Genomic DNA, 20,004 nt, shown 5'->3' with positions numbered 1-20,004 from the left:
GCCATATAGCCCGAAAAAACCTACAACTCAGTTGTGATATCTGCTGGAAACTGGGAAAATGGGATATATGTGTGTGTGTATCTGTGGAATGATGTCCAGGGTGGAAGATAGAACACTTGTCTGCTTGAGGCAGGTGCCAATGTTGCAATTGGCCACTTTGATTGCCACTGAATGGCCTTGCAGCTTCAAAGCCTGGCTGCTGTCTGGGGGAATCCTGGAGGGCTCAAAAGACTGGCTGATTCCTACCTGGGAGAATCCTTTGTTGGAAGGTGTTAGCTGGCCCTGATTGTTCCATGTCAGGAATTCCACTGTTTTCAAGGATCAAGGAACTAAGCAAGTGGGGTTGAGATATCTGTGGAGTGATGTCCAGGGTGGGAGAAAGAACTCTTGTCTTTTGGAGGCAAGCGTGAGTGTTGCCATTGGCCACCCTGATTAGCAATGAATAGCCTCGCAGCTTCAAAGCCTGGCTGCTGTCTGGGGGAATCCTGGAAGGCTCAAAAGACCCCATCACCACCCTTCTGCCTTTTCATTCCATGGCCATTAATGACCTTGTTTTGCATTGAACTCAATTGACTTTCCCTCCCAAGCTCCCCATTCAAAGCATCTCCTTGTTGGGCTCTTCCCCGTGACGTCATCGCAGCCGCGCCTAAGGCAGTGTTTGGGCCCTCCTCGCTCGCCGTAGCCGTGCCGGAAGTGGCAGCAGCGGCTCTACTTCCGGTTTCGGTTTCTTGCCTCTTTCTTTCCCTGGACGCGTGTCAGGCGCATCCACACGCGCCATGTCTTCCGCTTCGAGGGTTCTGCTGGGCCTGATGGACGCCGCCGCCCCGCCAATGGCCTGCGAGGGAGGCGGGAGCCACAGCAAGATGGGCGGGGTTCCGGTGAGGGACAGGAAGTCGTCATAGTCATAATAATAATGGCATGAGGTGAGTTTTCTGGGCTGCCTGGCTATCTTCCAGAAGCATTCTCTCCTGACGTTTCGCCCACATCTATGGCAGGCATCCTCTGTGGGAAAAAGAACTTTGTGAGTATTGAATGGCCTTGCAGCTGCAAAGCCTGGCTGCTTCCTGCCTGGAACAACACTCAGATAAAAAGGGGAATTCCAGGCATCAAACAATCAGGACAAGTTGTCATTGGTCAGCTTGATTAGCATTGAATGGCCTTGCAGCTTCAAAGCCTGGCTGCTTCCAGCCTGGAGGAATCCTTTGTTGGGAACAACACTCAGGGAAAAAAGGGGAAATTTCAGGTATCAAAAAATCAGGGCCAGTTAACACTTCCCAACAAAGGATTCCCCTGGTATGCGTGAATGTTTTCATTGGTCAGCTTGATTAGCATTGAATGGCCTTGCAGCTGCAAAGCCTGGCTGCTTCCTGCCAGAACTACACTCAGATAAAAAGAGGAATTCCAGGCATCAAACAATCAGGACCAGTTGTCATTGGTCAGCTTGATTAGCATTGAATGGCCTTGCAGCTTCAAAGCCTGGCTGGTTTCTGCTTGGGGGAATCCTTTGTTGGGAACAACACTCAGGAAAAAAGGGGGAATTCCAGGCATCAAACAATCAGGGTCAGTTAAGACTTCTCAACAAAGGATTCCCTCAGGCATGCGTGAATGTTGCCATTGGCCAGCTGGGTTAGCATTGAATGGCCTTGCAGCTGCAAAGCCTGGCTGCTTCCTGCCTGGAACTACACTCAGATAAAAAGGGGAATTCCAGGCATCAAACAACCAGGACCAGTTGTCATTGGTCAGCTTGAATGTTGTCATTGGCCAGCTTGATTCGCATTGAATGGCCTTGCAGCTTCAAAGCCTGGCTGCTTCCAGCCTGGGGGGAATCCTTTGTTAGGAACAACACTCAGGAAAAAAGGGGGAATTCCAGACATCAAACAATCAGGGCCAGTTAACACTTCCCAACAAAGGATTCCCCTGGTATGTATGAATGTTGCCATTGGCCAGCTTGATTACCATTGAATGGCCTTGCAGCTGCAAAGTCTGGCTGCTTCCTGCCTGGAACAACACTCAGATAAAAAGGGGAATTCCAGGCATCAAACAATCAGGACCAGTCGTCATTAGTCAGCTTGAATGTTGTCATTGGCCAGCTTGATTAGCATTGAATGGCCTTGCTGCTTCAAAGCCTGGCTGCTTCCTGCCTGGGGGAATCCTTTGTTGGGAACAACTCTTGGGAAAAAGGGGGAATCAAGGCATCAAACAATCAGGGCCAGTTAACACTTCCCAGCAAAGGAAACCCCCAGTTATTTGTGAATGTTGCCATTGGCCAGCTTGATTAGCATTGAATGGCCTTGCTGCTTCAAAGCCTGGCTGGTTGCTGCTTGGGGGAATTCATTTTTGGGCACAACACTCAGGAAAAAAGGGGGAATTCCAGGCATCAAACAATCAGGGCCAGTTAACACTTCCCAACAAAGGAATCCCCCAGGTATGAGTGAATGTTGCAATTGGCCAGCTTGATTAGCATTGAATGGCCTTGTAGCTTCAATGCATGGCAGGTTGCTGCCTGGGGGAATCCTTTGTTGAAAACAACACTCAGGAAAAAAAGGGGAATTCCAGGCATCAAACAATCAGGGCCAGTTAACACTTCCCAAATGTCTGGTTGCTGATGACACGATAAATAAATAACACTTCCCAACAATCGATTCCCCCAGGCATGCATGTATTTTGTCATTGGCCACCTTTATTAGCATTGAATGGCCTTGCAGCTTCAAAGCCTGGCTGCTTCCTGCCTGAGGGAATTTATTGTTGGGAACAACACTCATATAAAAAGGGGAATTCCAGACATCAAACAATCAGGGCCAGTTAAAACTTCTCAACAAAGGATTCCCCCAGGCATTTGTGAATGTTGCCATTGGCCAGCTTGATTAGCATTGAATGGCCATGCAGCTTCAAAGCATGGCTGCTTCCTGCTTGGGGGAATCCTTTGTTGGGAACAACTCTTGGGAAAAAGGGGAATTCAAGGCATCAAGCAATCAGGGCCAGTTAACACTTCCCAACAAAGTAATCCCCCAGTAATTTGTGAATGCTGCCATTGGCCAGCTTGATTAACATCGAATGGCCTTGCTGCTTCCTGCCTGGGGGGAATCCTTTGTTGGGAACAAACTCAGAAAAAGTGAAGCCCACCTCTTCCAAGGTGAACTGAACCCCTAAACTGAGCTCTACAGGCCAATGGAGACTCCACCACAGACATCGGAAGAGCTGCAAGACCAAGACTCACGCAAGAGCATTTCAATGCCAAGTCAGGGTTCGAAGTTCAGAATTCAACACTCAAACCACTCTGCAACAAAAAAGTCCACTCTGTGGTTCAGATATGTCGATGACACCTTCACCATTTGGAGCCATGGAGAAGAAGAACTCAACAGGTTCCTGGACCATCTGAACAGCATCCACCCAAACATCCAGTTCACTATGGAAAAAGAAAAGGAAGGAAGACTGCCTTTTCTAGATGTCCTCGTCATCCGCAAACCAGATCAACAATTGGGTCACAACGTCTACAGAAAACCCACACACACAGATAGAGATCTACATAAAAACTCCAACCATCACCCAAGTCCAAAAAGAAGCACCATTAAAGCCTTGGCAGACCGTGGAAAAAGGATCTGCGAACCCCACCTCCTCCAAGATGAACGGAACCACCTCAACTGGGCTCTCCAGGCCAAGGGAGACTCCACCTCAGACATCAGAAGAGCTGCAAGACCACCGAGAAGAAGCCACGAGAATAAAGACGAAGATCCACCCAGAGGAAAAGTGTTCTTGCCAGACATCAAGGGAACCACTGACCGCAGAGGGAAGCTGATGAGGAAACACAACATACAAACTATCTCCAGACCCACCAGGAAAATCCCGCAAATACTCCATTCAGCAAAGGACAAGAGGGATCCTCTCACCTCGGCAGGAGTCTACCGTATACCATGCAGCCGTGGACAAGAAGTCTCCATAGGGACCACCAAACGCAGCAGCATTGCCCAAACACGAATCAAGGAACATGAAAGGCAGTGCAGACTCCTTCAACCAGAGAGGTCAGCCATAGCCGAGCACCTGAGGAACCAACCTGGACACAGCATATTATTTGAGAACACAGAAATGGTGGACCACTCTCACAACCACCATATCAGACTACACAGAGAAGCCATTGAAATCCACAAGCATGTGGACAATTTCAACAGAAAAGAAGAAATCATGAAAATGAACCAAATCTGGCTACCAGTATTACAAAAAACCTTCTAAAATCAGGACAGCAACACTCAAAAACAGGGGAATTCCAGACAAGAAACAATCAGGGCCAGCTAATACCTCCCAACAAAGTATTCCCACAGGACGGAAGCAGCCAGGCTTTGAAGCTGCAAGGCCATTCAGTGCTAATCAAGGTGGCCAATGGCAACATTAATACTTGCTTCAAACAAACAAGAGTTCTTTCTCCCACCCTGGACATCATTCCACAGGTGTATAACCCCACTAGCCTAGTTTCCAAAAGACCTCACCGCCTCTGAGGATGCCTTTAGCCATAGATGTGGGTGAAACGTCAGGAGAGAATGGAACATGGCCAGACAGCCCAGAAAACACACAGTAATCCAATGATTATCCTATTATTATTATTATTATTATTATTATTATTATTATTAAAATGTCAACTCCATCAGCAATACAATCTCAATATGAATTATCATTATTATGATTATAATTAAAATGTCAACTCCAATAGCAATACAATGTCAATCTCAATCAATTTATATAAATAAAAGTGTAATGTTTGTTTGTGGGATTAACATAACTCAAAAATCACTGGATGAATCGAGTCCTTCGGGAGATGCTAGCGGGGTACAAATAAAGTTTAATAATAATAATAATGAATTGACATGAAATTTTGGACACAATATACACTGTATTGTTGTGATTATTGCCTGTATTGTTGTGTTTGGGCTCGGCCTCATGTAAGCCGCACTGAGTCCCTTGGGGAGATGGTAGCGAGGTACAAATAAAGTGTTACTATTATTATTATTATCTAACAGTCCAATGAGTGTCTAAAACACACACACACACACAAAACCACAGCAGAACAGATTTAAAAACATAAAAAATACACCATATATACATATACACTCATATACATATACACATGCACACATTCATACACACACACACATATATATGCACAAACACAAATATACACACATACATATACATACACTCATATATACACATGCACACACAAATATACATATATATATATACACATATATGCACACATACATAAATATTTATACACACTCATACATACACACAAATATGCATATAGGCAAGCACACACATATACACAAAATGCATGTACTGATATAAACACAGAAATACACAGAAATACGGGGTGAGAAAGGCGGGGTATAAGCAAATGAAATAAATAAATAAATAAATAAATATATGCACACACATGTATATATATGCATGCTGGGGAAAATGGAAGGAAAAAGGAAGAGGGGCCGATCAAGGGCAAGATGGATGGTATCCTTGAAGTGACTGGACTGACCTTGAAGGAGCTGGGGGTGGTGACGGCCAACAGGGAGCTCTGGCGTGGACTGGTCCATGAAGTCACGAAGAGTCGGAAATGACTGAACGAATGAACAATAACAACATGCACACACACATATATATATCCACATATATATATAGGCAAATACACATATATACACAAATATACACACACAGATGCACACACGAAACACATATGCACAGACTGGGCCACAGCAACACGTGGCAGGGGACAGCTAGTAATAATAATAACAATAAAATGTCAATTACAATAGCAATAATTGTCTTGTGTGTTTGTGTTTCTTTTATCCCTATAACTCTGCCTCCAAGGGCGCCTTTCTCTTCTCTTCTCTCCCTTTGGTCCTAGGACTGCATCCCTTCGGTGGTCTTGGCTCCTCCTTGTTGCGGGATTTGTAGTTCTGCCTTGGTGCATCTTCTGCAGATCTCCTGTCCTCTGGAAGGCTCTCCGTTCCAGCGCCTCATCCACGTCTTCGCTTGTGCCGAGAAAAGCTGCTGGGGGAAGTCGGAGAGGTAAGCGGATGTATCGGCTGCATCTCCTTGCCATTTTCAGCACCAAGTACGAGTATAAAGTAGAATACGCTTATGTCCTTGTGGTGTTGGCTCAGTGGAGACGATAAAACATGTATTCCTGTATTGCTCTTTCTACATAGTTTTATCCACCCAATTCTGCAAAAGCATTCCTGGAAGAACTGATGAGTTTTACGCTCATGATTTGCTGGCGGATCAGAATCCAATGGCAACCCTTAAAGTGTCCAGCTTTTGTGCCACAGCGCTTGCTTGTTGGCAAAAAATAGCAATCATAGACTTAAGGGAATTTTTATCTGTATTTAATGGTATTTATTTTTGTAAGATCTTGTGATTAATAATAATATTATTAATAATAATAATCCTCAGTTCTTGTGGGTTTTTTCGGGCTATATGGCCATGTTCTAGAGGCATTTCTCCTGACGTTTCGCCTGCATCTATGGCAAGCTTCCTCAGAGGTGAGGACCTCACCTCTGAGGAAGCTTGCCATAGATGCAGGCGAAACGTCAGGAGAAATGCCTCTAGAACATGGCCATATAGCCCGAAAAAACCCACAAGAACTGAGTGATTCTGGCCATGAAAGCCTTCGACAATACAATAATAATAATAATACTTTATTTATATCCCGCCCCATTTTCCCCCAAAGGGATTCAGAGCAGCTTACCACCATAGCAGCTGCATTTGACCCGTAGCGGCTACATTTCCCACCCTCGGCTTATACTCGAGTCAATTCATTTTCCCAGTTTTTCATGGTAAATTAGGTGCCTCAGCTTATATTCGGGTTGGCTTATACTCGAGTACATACAATATACCCTGGTAGATTGTTCAGCCACTTTGAGTGTCAAGACCCAGGCCAGGCAGAAACACAAACGGCACCGTTGGAGTTAAAGGAAGGTGTTTAATGTCTATTAGCAAAACAAAGGAGACTCTTATCTTCAGAGATGTAAACTAAGGAGGCTTGCAGTCAGCAGAAAAGTAAACAAACCAGTCTCAGTCAGCCTTGACTGACGAAAAGGAAAGTCAGTCTTTAAACCAAAACAAACAGCTTGAATTCAGCAAGGAAACATAGTCCATTCCAAAAGCCAACGAAACAGCATACGGCAATCCTCATGAGGAGCGGTCCAATGAAGTTAACAGGAACAGGCAGAGGCGTAGTCAGACAGTCCGAGGGTCAAGGCACAGAAGACTCACGAGTCAGGAACCAGCAGGGTTGTTCACAGGGTCAGGTAACACGAAGCTGCAACAAGAACTCAGGGCAGGAGTTAACACAAGGCACACGGCATGCGACACTTTGAACTCTGCGATTCGTCTGTCCCCAAGCTGCTGCTTAAATCTCATCCGAATCGCTGGAGTTACTGTCAGCTGGGTCCAATTCCTCAGGTGAATCCAGGCTGCGCCATTGTTGCCAGTCAGCACTCCGTGCTCCATCCTGCAAAGAATCATCTACAGCCCAATCATCCTGAAAACCCTGGAATTCACCACTTGAGGAGGGGGCATTAAGGACATCCATGACTTCCTGCACTTTAGTCCAATCCAGATCTTCCTCTTCGCTGTCAAAGTCCCCACAATCTGCTACATCTCTCGGGCGCTTAGCAACAGATCCTACATCGCTATTTGAGCTGCTGGCTGCTCTTTTTACACCTCTGTAATCGTCCAGCTCCATCTCCTCGCGAGTAAAACCTGCAAAATCCTCCTCATCGGTACTCTCTAGAAACAAGTCCCTGATCCTTTTCAGCTGCCGCTGAGCTTCATCATTCTCTAAGCCACGTTTCCTTCTACTACTGGTAGTAGGTGCATGAGACAGACGCTGAGTCTCAACACTATCCCCCCCCTCCAAGGCCCCCCCTTCCACAGGCGGAGCCATAGGGCGGGAAATACTCTCAGTCACTTGAGGTCGAGATTCAGAGGTAGCTAACTTGAGCATAGAGCGATGGAACACCGGGTGCACTTTCAAAGAAGGAGGCAGTCGCAAACGAAAAGCTACAGGCGAAATCTGCTTAACAATACAATAGGGACCCACATAACGAGGCGCAAACTTGCCCCCAGACGGTTTGAGATGCTTGGAAGAGAGCCAAACAAGATCCCCCTCCTTGAGTTCAGCACCCTCCTGCCGATGCCTATCAGCCTGCGCTTTCTGAGCATCCTTGGCTTCTATAAGAATACGGCGAGCAACATCATGTAAAGCAAGAAATTCATTGGATCGGTACACAGGATCTGTGGAAACAACATCATGCGCCGGAGCCGACCCCCACCTGGGCTGCATACCATAAACCAATTCAAATGGAGAGTGGCGACTGACAGCATGAGTCGCATTGTTGTAGGCGAATTCCGCCACAGGGAGCCACTGCACCCAATCCCCAGCTTGCTGCAAACAAAAACAACGCAAATACTGTTCCAAAAAGCCATTCACTCGCTCCGTCTGGCCATCCGTCTGTGGGTGAAAAGCAGAGGAGATATTGAGCTTGGTCCCCATCTGGGCTTGGAATTGCCTCCAGAATCGTGACACAAACTGAGGGGCGCGATCTGAAATTATAGTGTCCGGAGCCCCGTGTAACTTAAAGACATGCTTCATAAACAACTTGGCCAACCCAGGTGCTGTGGGAACCTTAGCGCACGGTACAAAATGTGCCATTTTCGAAAATAAATCCACTATAACCCATATACAGGCATATCCCCGTGCCCTAGGCAGATCCGTAATGAAATCCATAGAAATCACTTGCCAAGGTCTCTCTGGCACTGACAAAGGAGATAACAGGCCGCTTGGCCTCCCAGGAGCATGTTTGCATTGTTGGCACACCGCACAGCTGTCACAATACTGCAAAATGTCCTGCCTCATTTTAGGCCACCAAAAATTTCTAGAAATTAGTTGCACGGTCTTAAACCTCCCAAAATGTCCTGCAGCTGGTTCATCATGGTGGGATCTAAGAATCTCAAGACGCAAACTGCCTGCAGGAACGTACAGCTGCTCTCTGCGCATTAAAATCCCACCCTCATTGTGGAGGTTAGCGATTACAGGTTTTTGGCCATTCTCCAACAGGGTTAGCTGTTCCTGAGTCCAAATGTCCGCAGCTTGTGCTGCCTTGACCTGGTCACAAAGATCCCCCGCACCCTCCATTAAGTTCAAGGCTGCTGTAGGTAATACAGTCTGCATAATGGGTGCTGTATTAGTCTTATATTCAGATTTCCTAGACAAAGCATCCGCTCTCAAGTTCAATTTCCCCTCAACAAACTCAACTCGAAAATCAAACCGGCTAAAGAAGATAGCCCACCGGATCTGACGCTGGTTCAATTTGCGGGCAGTTAGCAAATGCTCAAGGTTGCGATGGTCAGACCGCACCACCACCTGGTGCCTAGCACCTTCCAGCCAGTGCCTCCAAACCTCGAAGGCCACCTTGATCGCCAAGAGTTCTTTCTCCCAGATTGTGTAGTTCTGCTCACATGGAGATAACTGGCGTGAGTAAAAGCCACAAGGGCGCAAGATACCAGTCGCATCCAACTGGGACAGGACCGCTCCCAATGCGTAATTGGAGGCGTCAGCTTCCACCACAAAGGGACGATTCACATCAGGTTGGCTCAGGACTCTCCCATCAGCGAAGCTGCATTTGATGGTCTCAAATGCCCTCTGAGCCTCCTTAGTCCACGCGAAAGGCTGGTCCTTTTTCAAAAGGCGAGTCAACGGCACCGTGATGTCTGCATAATGGGGAATAAAATCTCGATAATAATTAGCAAAGCCCAAGAAGCGTTGCACATCTTTCTTGGAAGTGAGTTCCTTCCAAGAATGGACAGCGTCAACTTTATGCGGGTCCATTTTCACCTCCCGCCCCGAAACGATGTGTCCCAGAAACTCCACCTCAGAGACGTGAAATACACACTTGGAAGCCTTGGCAAACAGGCCGTGTTTCCGGAGCCTCTGTAACACCATCCTCACGTGTTGTCGATGCTGCCGAAGATCTTTCGAGTAGATCAAGATGTCATCCAGATAGCAAACCATGAATTTGTCTAGAAAATCTCTAAACACATCGTTCATTAACCGTTGAAACACAGCTGGTGAGTTACATAACCCAAAAGGCATGATTAAAAATTCAAACGCGCCGAGATACGTGTTGAAAGCGGTTTTCCACTCATCGCCTTCCTTAACTCTAAGCAAGTTATAGGCTCCCCTTAAGTCCAGTTTAGAAAAGACGGAAGCGCCTTGAACGCGAGACAATAACTCAGGGATTAGTGGCAACGGATAACGATCCCGTATGGTAAACTTATTCAAAATACGATAGTCACAAACTAAACGTAAATCACCAGTCTTCTTGGTCACGAAGAAAACTGGAGCGGCAGTAGGGGAACTGGATGGTCGGATGAACCCTTTGGCCAGATTCTCCTCAATGTAGTCCTTCAAGGCCTGACGTTCTGGAAGAGACAAAGCGTACACCCTACCCGCAGGCAACTTGGCGTCCTCCATCAGCTTGATCTGACAGTCATAAGGCCTATGGGGTGGGAGTTTGTCAGCCTGAACCTTGCTAAACACGTCATAATAATCCTTATAACAGTCCGGAACCCCCTCGATATCCGTTGGATTTACTGCCAACGTGCCACAAACGGCTGGTGCTAAGGTAATGGTCTTGGCTTGCCAGTCTATTCTGGGATTAATCTTGGACAGCCAGTCCATGCCTAAAATGATGGTATACCTAGGCAGGGTAATCACATCCCAGGAAAACCAGCCCTCTACACCCTGAGCCTCCCACTTCAGGGGCCCAGTTTCCAGGGTGACAGACCGGTGGCCAACTAAAGCTCCATCTGCTCCTTCCACCCACTCTGGCTGTCTCTTCTTATGTAACTCAACGTGATGTTCAAAAGCGAAGCCTTTGTCCATATAGGACCCTGTCGCCCCAGAATCCACTAGGGCCCAGGTGGAGAATTTATTACCTTGACTGGAACAGAGTTCAATGGACAAAAACACATGGTCCTTACACCGGGGCCACTGAACCACTGGCCCTAATGTGCTTGCCCCAGAGCACATTAGGGCTGGCCTTTTCCCTGCTCCCTAGGAACCTTGGCCGGGCAGTTGCGGGCGAAATGGCCCCCCGCACCACAATACAGACATAAATGCAACTGACGCCGTCTCTCCTTCTCCTCCTTGGACAGCCGGCGTTGACTCCCCAGCTGCATTGGCTCCTCAGTATCCAAACTGGAACAGGCAGCGGCGGTGTTGACATTAGAGGAGACGGCGGGCAAGGTCTGCGGCTGTAAATACCCCTCCTTCCGCAGCATGTTCTGTCTTCTCTCCAGCCGAAGAGCTGTTTTAGTCAATGCCTCCCAGGTCTCCGGAGGTTCAAAGCGTGCTAATTCAATCTTTAAAGCTGGAGCAAGCCCCGCTGTGAAGCAAGTCATAAAAGCTTTCTCGCCCCAGTCTAAATGCTGTTTCAAGTAATTGAAACGATTCAAATAGTCCGTCACGCACTCCTTCCCTTGCTTGATAGCATGTAATTCACGACTGGCATTTTCTTCCTGGAGAGGGTCTCCAAACACCTCCTTAAGAGCGTCCAAAAAGCCAGCGTAATTATTCAGTAAGGGGCTATCACTGTTAACCAAATTTACAGCCCATTTACCCACTCGGCCCGACAGGAGGCTGATCACAAAAGCCACTTTGCTTTCATCAGTAGGGTAATCTGTTGCAGGCACTTGCTTAAAATAAACCTTGGTCTGCATCAAAAACAGTGGCAAACCATCCTTTTCTCCAGAAAAGCGCTCGGGGACAATAACACGAGCCTTGCGCGGCCCGCCAGCCGATCCTCCCCCATGGAGTGCATCTAATTGCGCTTTTAAAAGGGCTATCTGGTCTGCCAACTCACCAAGAGATGCCATGCCTCCTGCTGGGTTTGTTTGTGGCAGAGTTCAATCTGTCAAGACCCAGGCCAGGCAGAAACACAAACGGCACCGTTGGAGTTAAAGGAAGGTGTTTAATGTCTATTAGCAAAACAAAGGAGACTCTTATCTTCAGAGATGTAAACTAAGGAGGCTTGCAGTCAGCAGAAAAGTAAACAAACCAGTCTCAGTCAGCCTTGACTGACGAAAAGGAAAGTCAGTCTTTAAACCAAAACAAACAGCTTGAATTCAGCAAGGAAACATAGTCCATTCCAAAAGCCAACGAAACAGCATACGGCAATCCTCATGAGGAGCGGTCCAATGAAGTTAACAGGAACAGGCAGAGGCGTAGTCAGACAGTCCGAGGGTCAAGGCACAGAAGACTCACGAGTCAGGAACCAGCAGGGTTGTTCACAGGGTCAGGTAACACGAAGCTGCAACAAGAACTCAGGGCAGGAGTTAACACAAGGCACACGGCATGCGACACTTTGAACTCTGCGATTCGTCTGTCCCCAAGCTGCTGCTTAAATCTCATCCGAATCGCTGGAGTTACTGTCAGCTGGGTCCAATTCCTCAGGTGAATCCAGGCTGCGCCATTGTTGCCAGTCAGCACTCCGTGCTCCATCCTGCAAAGAATCATCTACAGCCCAATCATCCTGAAAACCCTGGAATTCACCACTTGAGGAGGGGGCATTAAGGACATCCATGACTTCCTGCACTTTAGTCCAATCCAGATCTTCCTCTTCGCTGTCAAAGTCCCCACAATCTGCTACATCTCTCGGGCGCTTAGCAACAGATCCTACATCGCTATTTGAGCTGCTGGCTGCTCTTTTTACACCTCTGTAATCGTCCAGCTCCATCTCCTCGCGAGTAAAACCTGCAAAATCCTCCTCATCGGTACTCTCTAGAAACAAGTCCCTGATCCTTTTCAGCTGCCGCTGAGCTTCATCATTCTCTAAGCCACGTTTCCTTCTACTACTGGTAGTAGGTGCATGAGACAGACGCTGAGTCTCAACATTGAGTCTCCTTGTGGATACAGATAAACATAATAATAATAATAATAATAATAATAATAATAATAATAATAATTCATTGCAAATTGTGTGGCATTTTGAACTTTCTTTCACTGACGTTGCCTTGTATTACTTTCATGCTGCTTGTCTCTGCGTTCTGTCTGAAGCTGGAAAGTGCTACGATCCCAGTATTTGCAGGAAATTGTAGAGCAAGGATCTGAAGTAAAACAGGTATGATTTGGCTTGTCTAAGGCTTGTCTAAGTTCCTTGGGAAGTGTCCGACGTGTGATCCAATACAACAGCCAGCAGAGTGTCTGCTGTGGACTCATCTTGTTGCGTTTCAAAATAATAATAATAATAGTAATAATAATAATAATAATAATAATACATTACACAGTTCTCCACGTTTGGGAAGTGTTTGATTTTGTGATACCAAATCAAGCATATATATCTCGTTTGGTGTGACTCTGTGTTTTTGTGTCAATAATAATAACACTGTTCAACGGAGAAAAAGTTGCGGGCCTGAAAATACTTGTTCTTTTATGAGTTTGGGGTGCTGAAAACGAAAATGACATTTAAAAATGTATATTGGCCCTAGTTTTTATGATATAAGCAATCATGTGATCACGTATGTTTGAAAAAATGCATGTTGTGACTTACACTATGGAAGATTCTAGAATATTCTAGAAAGTTTGATGACGCAGTATTAGTGCCGTGTGCAAAAGCCAGAAAGCCCTCTATAAGGCCAGATTTTTAAGCGGTGAGGGTCAGTCAGTTGAAGACTGAGACAGTATCGTTAAACATCGTTTGACATTGTTCTTTTGACTGTAGTTCTGCCTCGCACGTGTGTAAATAAAGCACTTTGGAAAAAAGAGATCAAGGCCAATGGACTCCGTCCATGCTGTCAGACTCCTGCTGGAGCATTGTAAGAGGGAATCCTTTCCTTGAATACAAAAGAAAAGTCAAGAGAAGTAAACAGGATATAAACTAAAGTCACGACTAAAGCGACATTTAAACTTTCAGACTTTTCAACTGCATTAGGCCTACTAATATAGTTTCTTGCTGCACAAGCATAAACAATAGACTAATTAAATAAATATTTCTCATGTATAAACTATTGGCAATATAATTGGACTAAAATTTAGTAAATATTCACAGTTTATATACATGCAGTAAGGTTAGGTGCATTATTTATTTATTTATTATTTTTTATTTATTTATTTGCTTCACTTTTATACCGCATATTTCAGCCCTTGACAGGCGACTCAATGCGGTTTACAGTGCAATTAAAACACAGCAGTACAACAACCGGGACGACAACGTCGCTCCACAACAATTAACATCAGACAGACAAATCAACAAACAACATATATAATGCCTCCGTTAAAGTCAGATCCATTCTCATAGTCATTGTGCCGTTCCTATGTTCAGTTACCGTCTTCCTTAGTTAGTTGCATTGCTTAGCCAAACGCTTGTTCGTAAAGCCAGGTCTTGACCATTCTCCGAAACGCCAGCAACGAAGGTGCCTGTCTGATGTCTGCTGGCAAGGCATTCCATAGCCGAGGGGCCACCACTGAGAAGGCCCTGTCTCTCGTCCCCGCCAAGCGCACCTGTGACGCAAGCGGGATCGAGAGCAGGGCCTCCCCAGACAATCTTAATATTCTAGTCGGTTCGTAGGCGGAAATGCGTTCGGAGAGGTAAGCGGGGCCAGAACCGTTTAGGGCTTTATAGGCCAAGGCCAGCACCTTGAATTGAGCCCGGTAGCGGATTGGCAGCCAGTGGAGCTGACTCAGCAGAGGAGTGGTGTGCTCCCTGAGTGCCGCTCCTGTTAGCAACCTGGCTGCCGAGCGCTGGACCATCTGAAGCTTCCGGGCCGTCTTCAAGGGCAACCCCACGTAGAGCGCGTTGCAGTAATCAATCCGGGATGTGACCAGAGCCTGGACCACCATGGCATTATCATAATATTAACGAATTACCTATTGTGGAAAAAATTGAAATAGCTGTTGCATAAAAACCAGAGCCAATTAACACATCTAATTATTATATTTGAATTCAGCATGTTAAATTTATTAAGAAACGGCACATTTCGTTTCCGCAACTGAGAAAAACTGAAAATGTGTAGAACAGTGTAATAGTAGTAGTACGTTTTGGGACTGTCTGTGTTTGATTCAAGAACTGTTCTGACCTGTCGAAGGCTTTCATGGCTGGAATCACTAAGTTCTTGTGGGTTTTTTCGGGCTGTAGGGCCATGTTCTAGAGGCATTTCTCCTGACGTTTCGCCTGCATCTATGGCAAGCATCCTCACTACCTCTGAAGATGCTTGCCATAGATGCAGGCGAAACATCAGGAGAAATGCATCTAGAACATGGCCCTATAGCCCGAAAAAACCCACAAGAACCTACTGTTCTGACCATTCGCATCTCCTCGGAGATTCCGTCTGAATAGATTCCGTCTGTATCGGACTGGATGAGAGCTAACAAATTGAAATTGAATCCAGACAAGACAGAGGTCCTACTGGTCAGTCGGAAGGCTGAACAGGGCATAGGGTTACAGCCCTATGTGTTAGATGGGGTTCCACTCCCCCTGAAGATGCAGGTTCGCAGCTTGGGAGTGATCCTGGACTCATCGCTGAGCCTGGAACCCCAGGTCTCAGCAGTGGCCGGGAGAGCTTTCGCACAATTAAAACTTGTGCGCCAGCTGCGCCCGTACCTTGGGAAGTCTGATCTGGCCACGGTGGTCCACGCTCTTGTCACATCCCGGCTGGATTACTGCAACGCACTCTACGTGGGGTTGCCTTTAAAGACTGCTCGGAAACTTCAACTAGTCCAGCGAGAAGCAGCCAGATTGCTCACCGGAGCGGCGTACAGGAGCACACCACCCCCCTGTTGCGTCAGCTCCACTGGCTGCCGATCCAATTCCGAGCACAATTTAAAGTGCTGGTTTTGACCTATAAAACCCTATACGGTTCCGGCCCAGTGTACTTGTCCGAACGGATCTCCCTCTACATCCCACCTCGTAGTTTAAGATCTTCTGGGGAGGCCCTGCTCTCGACCCCGCCACTGTCACAAGTGAGGCTGGCGGGGACGAGGAGCAGGGCCTTCTCAGTGGTGCCCCCCCGCCTGTGGAACTCACTCCCCGGGGAGATCAGATCGGCGACCTCCCTTCTAGCATTTAGGAAAAAACTAAAGACCTGGATGTGGGACCAAGCTTTTGGTCACTCTGACAACTAACTCAAGGACCTGGCGATAGACAAGGACAAACGGAATAGAATGGATGTATGGACTCTGATATATGGACTCTGACATGAGATTGTTTTAGGATTTATGATTTTATTGTGTATTGATGTTTTAATCTAACTGCTGAATTGTTATATTTTTGGATTATCTGTTGTGTGATTTGGGCATCTAATTGTGCCCTCCCTGTAAGCCGCCCTGAGTCCCCCTCGGGGTGAGAAGGGCGGGGTATAAGTGAATGAAATAAATAAATAAATAAATAAATAATAAAAAATAGACAACAGCAGATAATGCAGACAGGAAATGGAGTGAGAATCTGATTCAGCATAAGCCAGACTCCTGTTTTCCTGTATCCTTATATTTGCAGAAGGAGGAATGTGCAGTCGCCGCCAGCGATTGGTGCGAAGGGGCCGACGACTGGGGAGAAGATGGCGACGGAATGGAACCCATTGCGAGACACAGTCCTGGCGCCGCACCAGAGGTTGGTTGCGCCATGCAGCTCCAAGTCCTCAGCCTGAGAGACAGCCCCGTTCTCCACCCTGTGTCCCACTCTCATGAGGATAATAGTAATAACAATCCCAGGGATGGGCCAGACGGGCCCCGCTCTGTCCCTGCCTTCCGGCCTTATTACATCAGCGTCGTGGACGAAGCCGACTACTTGGGATACCAGGACGTGGACCATGCGCAGAAGCTCTTGCAGGAGTATCAGCGGAAGGAAGGCCTTGCTTTGGAGCAGCTGGTGTCGGAAAGGTGAGACTCCAGTCCCAGGTTGCATCACTAAGGCATCTGTAGTTTGCTAGGAGCCTCCCGCCACATGTTTTGGACTCCAACTCCCACAATTTCCGTTCCTGTTTTGAAAGTTATTTCCTGTTTAATTGTGCGGTCCTTCCTTTGAAAGTGCCATAGTTGTTCTACTCCAGAAACTTTGTTTTTGTGGCTGCCGCAGAGAAAATGAGCAGAGAAAATGATTGTGTTGGGTTGTTGTAGGTTTTTCCGGGCTATATGGCCATGTTCTGGAGGCAATTTTTCTCCTGACGTTTTGCCTGCATCTATGGCAAGCATCCTCAGAGGTAGTGAGGTCTGTTGGAAGTAGGAAAAATGAGTTTATATATCTGTGGAATGACCAGGGTAATGTTTCAGCTGATCACCTTGATTTGCATTCAATGGCCTGGAAGCGCCTGGGGGGAATCTCTTGTTGAGAGTGATTTTATGTGCCTGTTTGTTTCCCCTCTGTTGTTTTGCTGTTGTAGTTTTTGAGTTTTTTTAATACTGGTAGCCAGATTTTGTTGTTTGTGTTATTGAAGGTTTTCATGGTCGGAATCATTGCATTGCTGTGAGTTTTTCGGGCTGTATGGCTGTGTTCAGGCAGCATTCTCTCCTGACGTTTTGCCTGCATCTGTTGTTAATGGTATCTTCAGAGGTCCTGTTGCTAGTGAGGCAAGTGCAGATACTCTCACTGATTGACTTTGCAGCTGCAAGGCTACTCAATGCTAATCAAGCTTGCTATTTATTGATTTATTTATTTAGGATATTTATATGCCGCCCTTCTCACCCCGAAGGGGACTCAGAGCAGCTTACCATATATATATATACATACAATATATTATATTATTAGCATAGAACAATATCAGTATTATATATTACTATATTGCACTATACCATTATATTGTAATATTATTAGTAATATTACATGTAATATAAATATATAATTATAATATCATATTATTAGTAGTATATTGCATTACATTATAATATTATAAACTAGCCATCCCCTGCCACGCATTGCTGTGGCTCAGTCTGTGTATATGTGTTTTGTATGTATATATGTGTATATGTTTTGCAACCCAGATCAGGAAACAAGACCATAAGATTAAATCCACCACACTTGACTGTGGGAAAAACAATCCTTTTTTATTGATGAAAAAATGGTTACAAAATAGAGGAAAATGCAAAGTCAATGCAAAATCAAAAAGCCACAGTAAAATTCAGCAGTCAGGAATATCTCTGAACTAGATCAAAATTCCAAAAGCAACACTATAAAAACCTGGAACCTGTTAGTATCTCACTAACCGTACTTGGAAACTAGAAGCGTCTGGGAATGCAGGCCATGGGAAACGGGAAATCTGCCAAGGTAATGCCTCAGTCTAAACGATGCTTGATCTAACCAGACAGGCCCGGGGGAAGACACTTTAAACTAAATAAACTGTTTCGGGACACGCCTCCAGGCTTGGAAGCCTCCTTTTCTTTTAATCTACTTGACCTTCGCAGACTCTGTGATTCACTCCTGTTTTCCCAAATCTGCCTTCTTCTATCCTCATCAAAAAAGGCAGGTGTTAACTCCTCTGGAGAGTTATCACCGCTTGATTCTGAAACATCCTCATCAGGATGTTCCAGCCACTGCCCTCAGAATCAACTGTTTCCAAACCATCAGGGAAAACTACATGTTCAGTAGCCTGTTCAGCTGCATCAGGAAATACAATCAAAGAATCAGGATCAGGTTCACACGGAGGCTGAATCCCTACAATATGTGTGTGTATATATTTGTGTATATGTGTATATATGTGTGTTTGCATATGTGTGTGGTTTTCATGACATTTCTATGCCGCCATTCTCACCCCGAAGGGGACTCAGAGCGGCTTACAAGGTATATATTACATACAATATATTATATTATTAGCATAGTACAATATCAGCATTAAACATTGCCATATTGCACCATACCACTATATCGTAATATTATTAGTAATATTACATGTAATATAAATATATCATTATAATTTCATATTATTATTATATTGCGTTACATTATAATACATGGCAAACATTCAATGCCATTTTGGACAGACAGGACAGAGACAAACAGAACAGAAAGGAGGTATGTTGTTTCAACGACATCCAGCTTTTTGGCGTCTTGGAGGTTGTGCTCGAATCTAGCCACCGGGAGGTGCTGTTGCTCAATCCTCTCTGACGAAGAGCCATCAGGACTTCCTCCTTCTGTCTGGTCACTGGGTATTTTCTTTTTCTTTTCCCCCTCTTGTTTTGCAGTACCTAATTTCGCTACTTACATCTCAAGGTCTTTTCGAACTGCTTAGGTAAACAGTGAGCTGGGCTGACAGTCAGGAGCTCATGCTGAACCAGGGCTTTGAACTGGCAACCTTTTGGTTGGGAGATTTTATCATTGCTGGTGATTTACCAGCTGTGCTAAAGCCCGGCCCTAAGTGCGGATTCAACATTCAGAAGTTGATTTGGTGGGTCAATATTGTTTACGACTTTCAATACCAGACCTTTTTTTTGTACAGCATAGGCATTCTGTACAAACCTGGTTTTATTTCATTCCCTAGTTGCGCGTCTGGTGGTTACGAGGAGAAATACGAGAAGAGCGGGATTGGAAAGAGAGACCGGGTTTTCCACAGGTTCATGAAACGGATTTCTTCCTGCCCGGAACAGCTCTTACGGTAAAGGGGATTTGGGGACAAAAAGTGGAAAGCGGATAGGATATTTATTCATTTATTTATTTATGAATGACATTTCTATGCCGCCCTTCTCACCCCAAAGGGGACTCAGAGCAGCTTACAAATAAAAAGTAAATACAATATATTATTATCATAGCACAATATTAATATTGTATATTACATTGTACTATAACATTATACTGTAATATTATTAGTAATATTGCATTTAATATAAAATATATAATTATAATACTTTATTATTAGTAGTAGTATATTGTATTACATTATAATATTATCAATATTATATGTATATACAATATATTTTATTATATTGTTGTTGTTGTTGTTCATTCGTTCAGTCGTTTCCGACTCTTCGTGACC

General features: G+C 45.5%; 1 protein-coding gene across 3 annotated transcripts in view; it reads left to right on the top strand.

Moving 5' to 3' along the window:
• Window positions 1-753: 753 nt before the first annotated feature.
• Window positions 754-20,004, top strand: part of PDCD2L (programmed cell death 2 like) — a 20,581-nt gene continuing 1,330 nt past the window's right edge. For 2 of the 3 annotated variants that reach the window (XM_067470957.1, XM_067470956.1), the window contains exons 1-5: window positions 4,732-4,818; window positions 5,891-6,054; window positions 13,106-13,169; window positions 16,539-16,921; window positions 19,513-19,626. In XM_067470957.1, the coding sequence (XP_067327058.1) occupies window positions 4,747-4,818; window positions 5,891-6,054; window positions 13,106-13,169; window positions 16,539-16,921; window positions 19,513-19,626 (797 nt within the window). In that variant the 5' untranslated portion in view covers window positions 4,732-4,746. Of the gene's footprint in view, window positions 879-4,731; window positions 4,819-5,890; window positions 6,055-13,105; window positions 13,170-16,538; window positions 16,922-19,512; window positions 19,627-20,004 lie in introns of those variants that run through there. The other variant, XM_060787902.2, reaches the window with a different exon arrangement.

The sequence above is a fragment of the Anolis sagrei genome, chromosome 8, assembly GCF_037176765.1.
Source record: "Anolis sagrei isolate rAnoSag1 chromosome 8, rAnoSag1.mat, whole genome shotgun sequence".
NCBI lineage: Eukaryota > Metazoa > Chordata > Lepidosauria > Squamata > Dactyloidae > Anolis > Anolis sagrei.
Note: the sequence above shows the minus strand (reverse complement) of the source record. Positions and strands in the feature narration are given on the sequence as shown.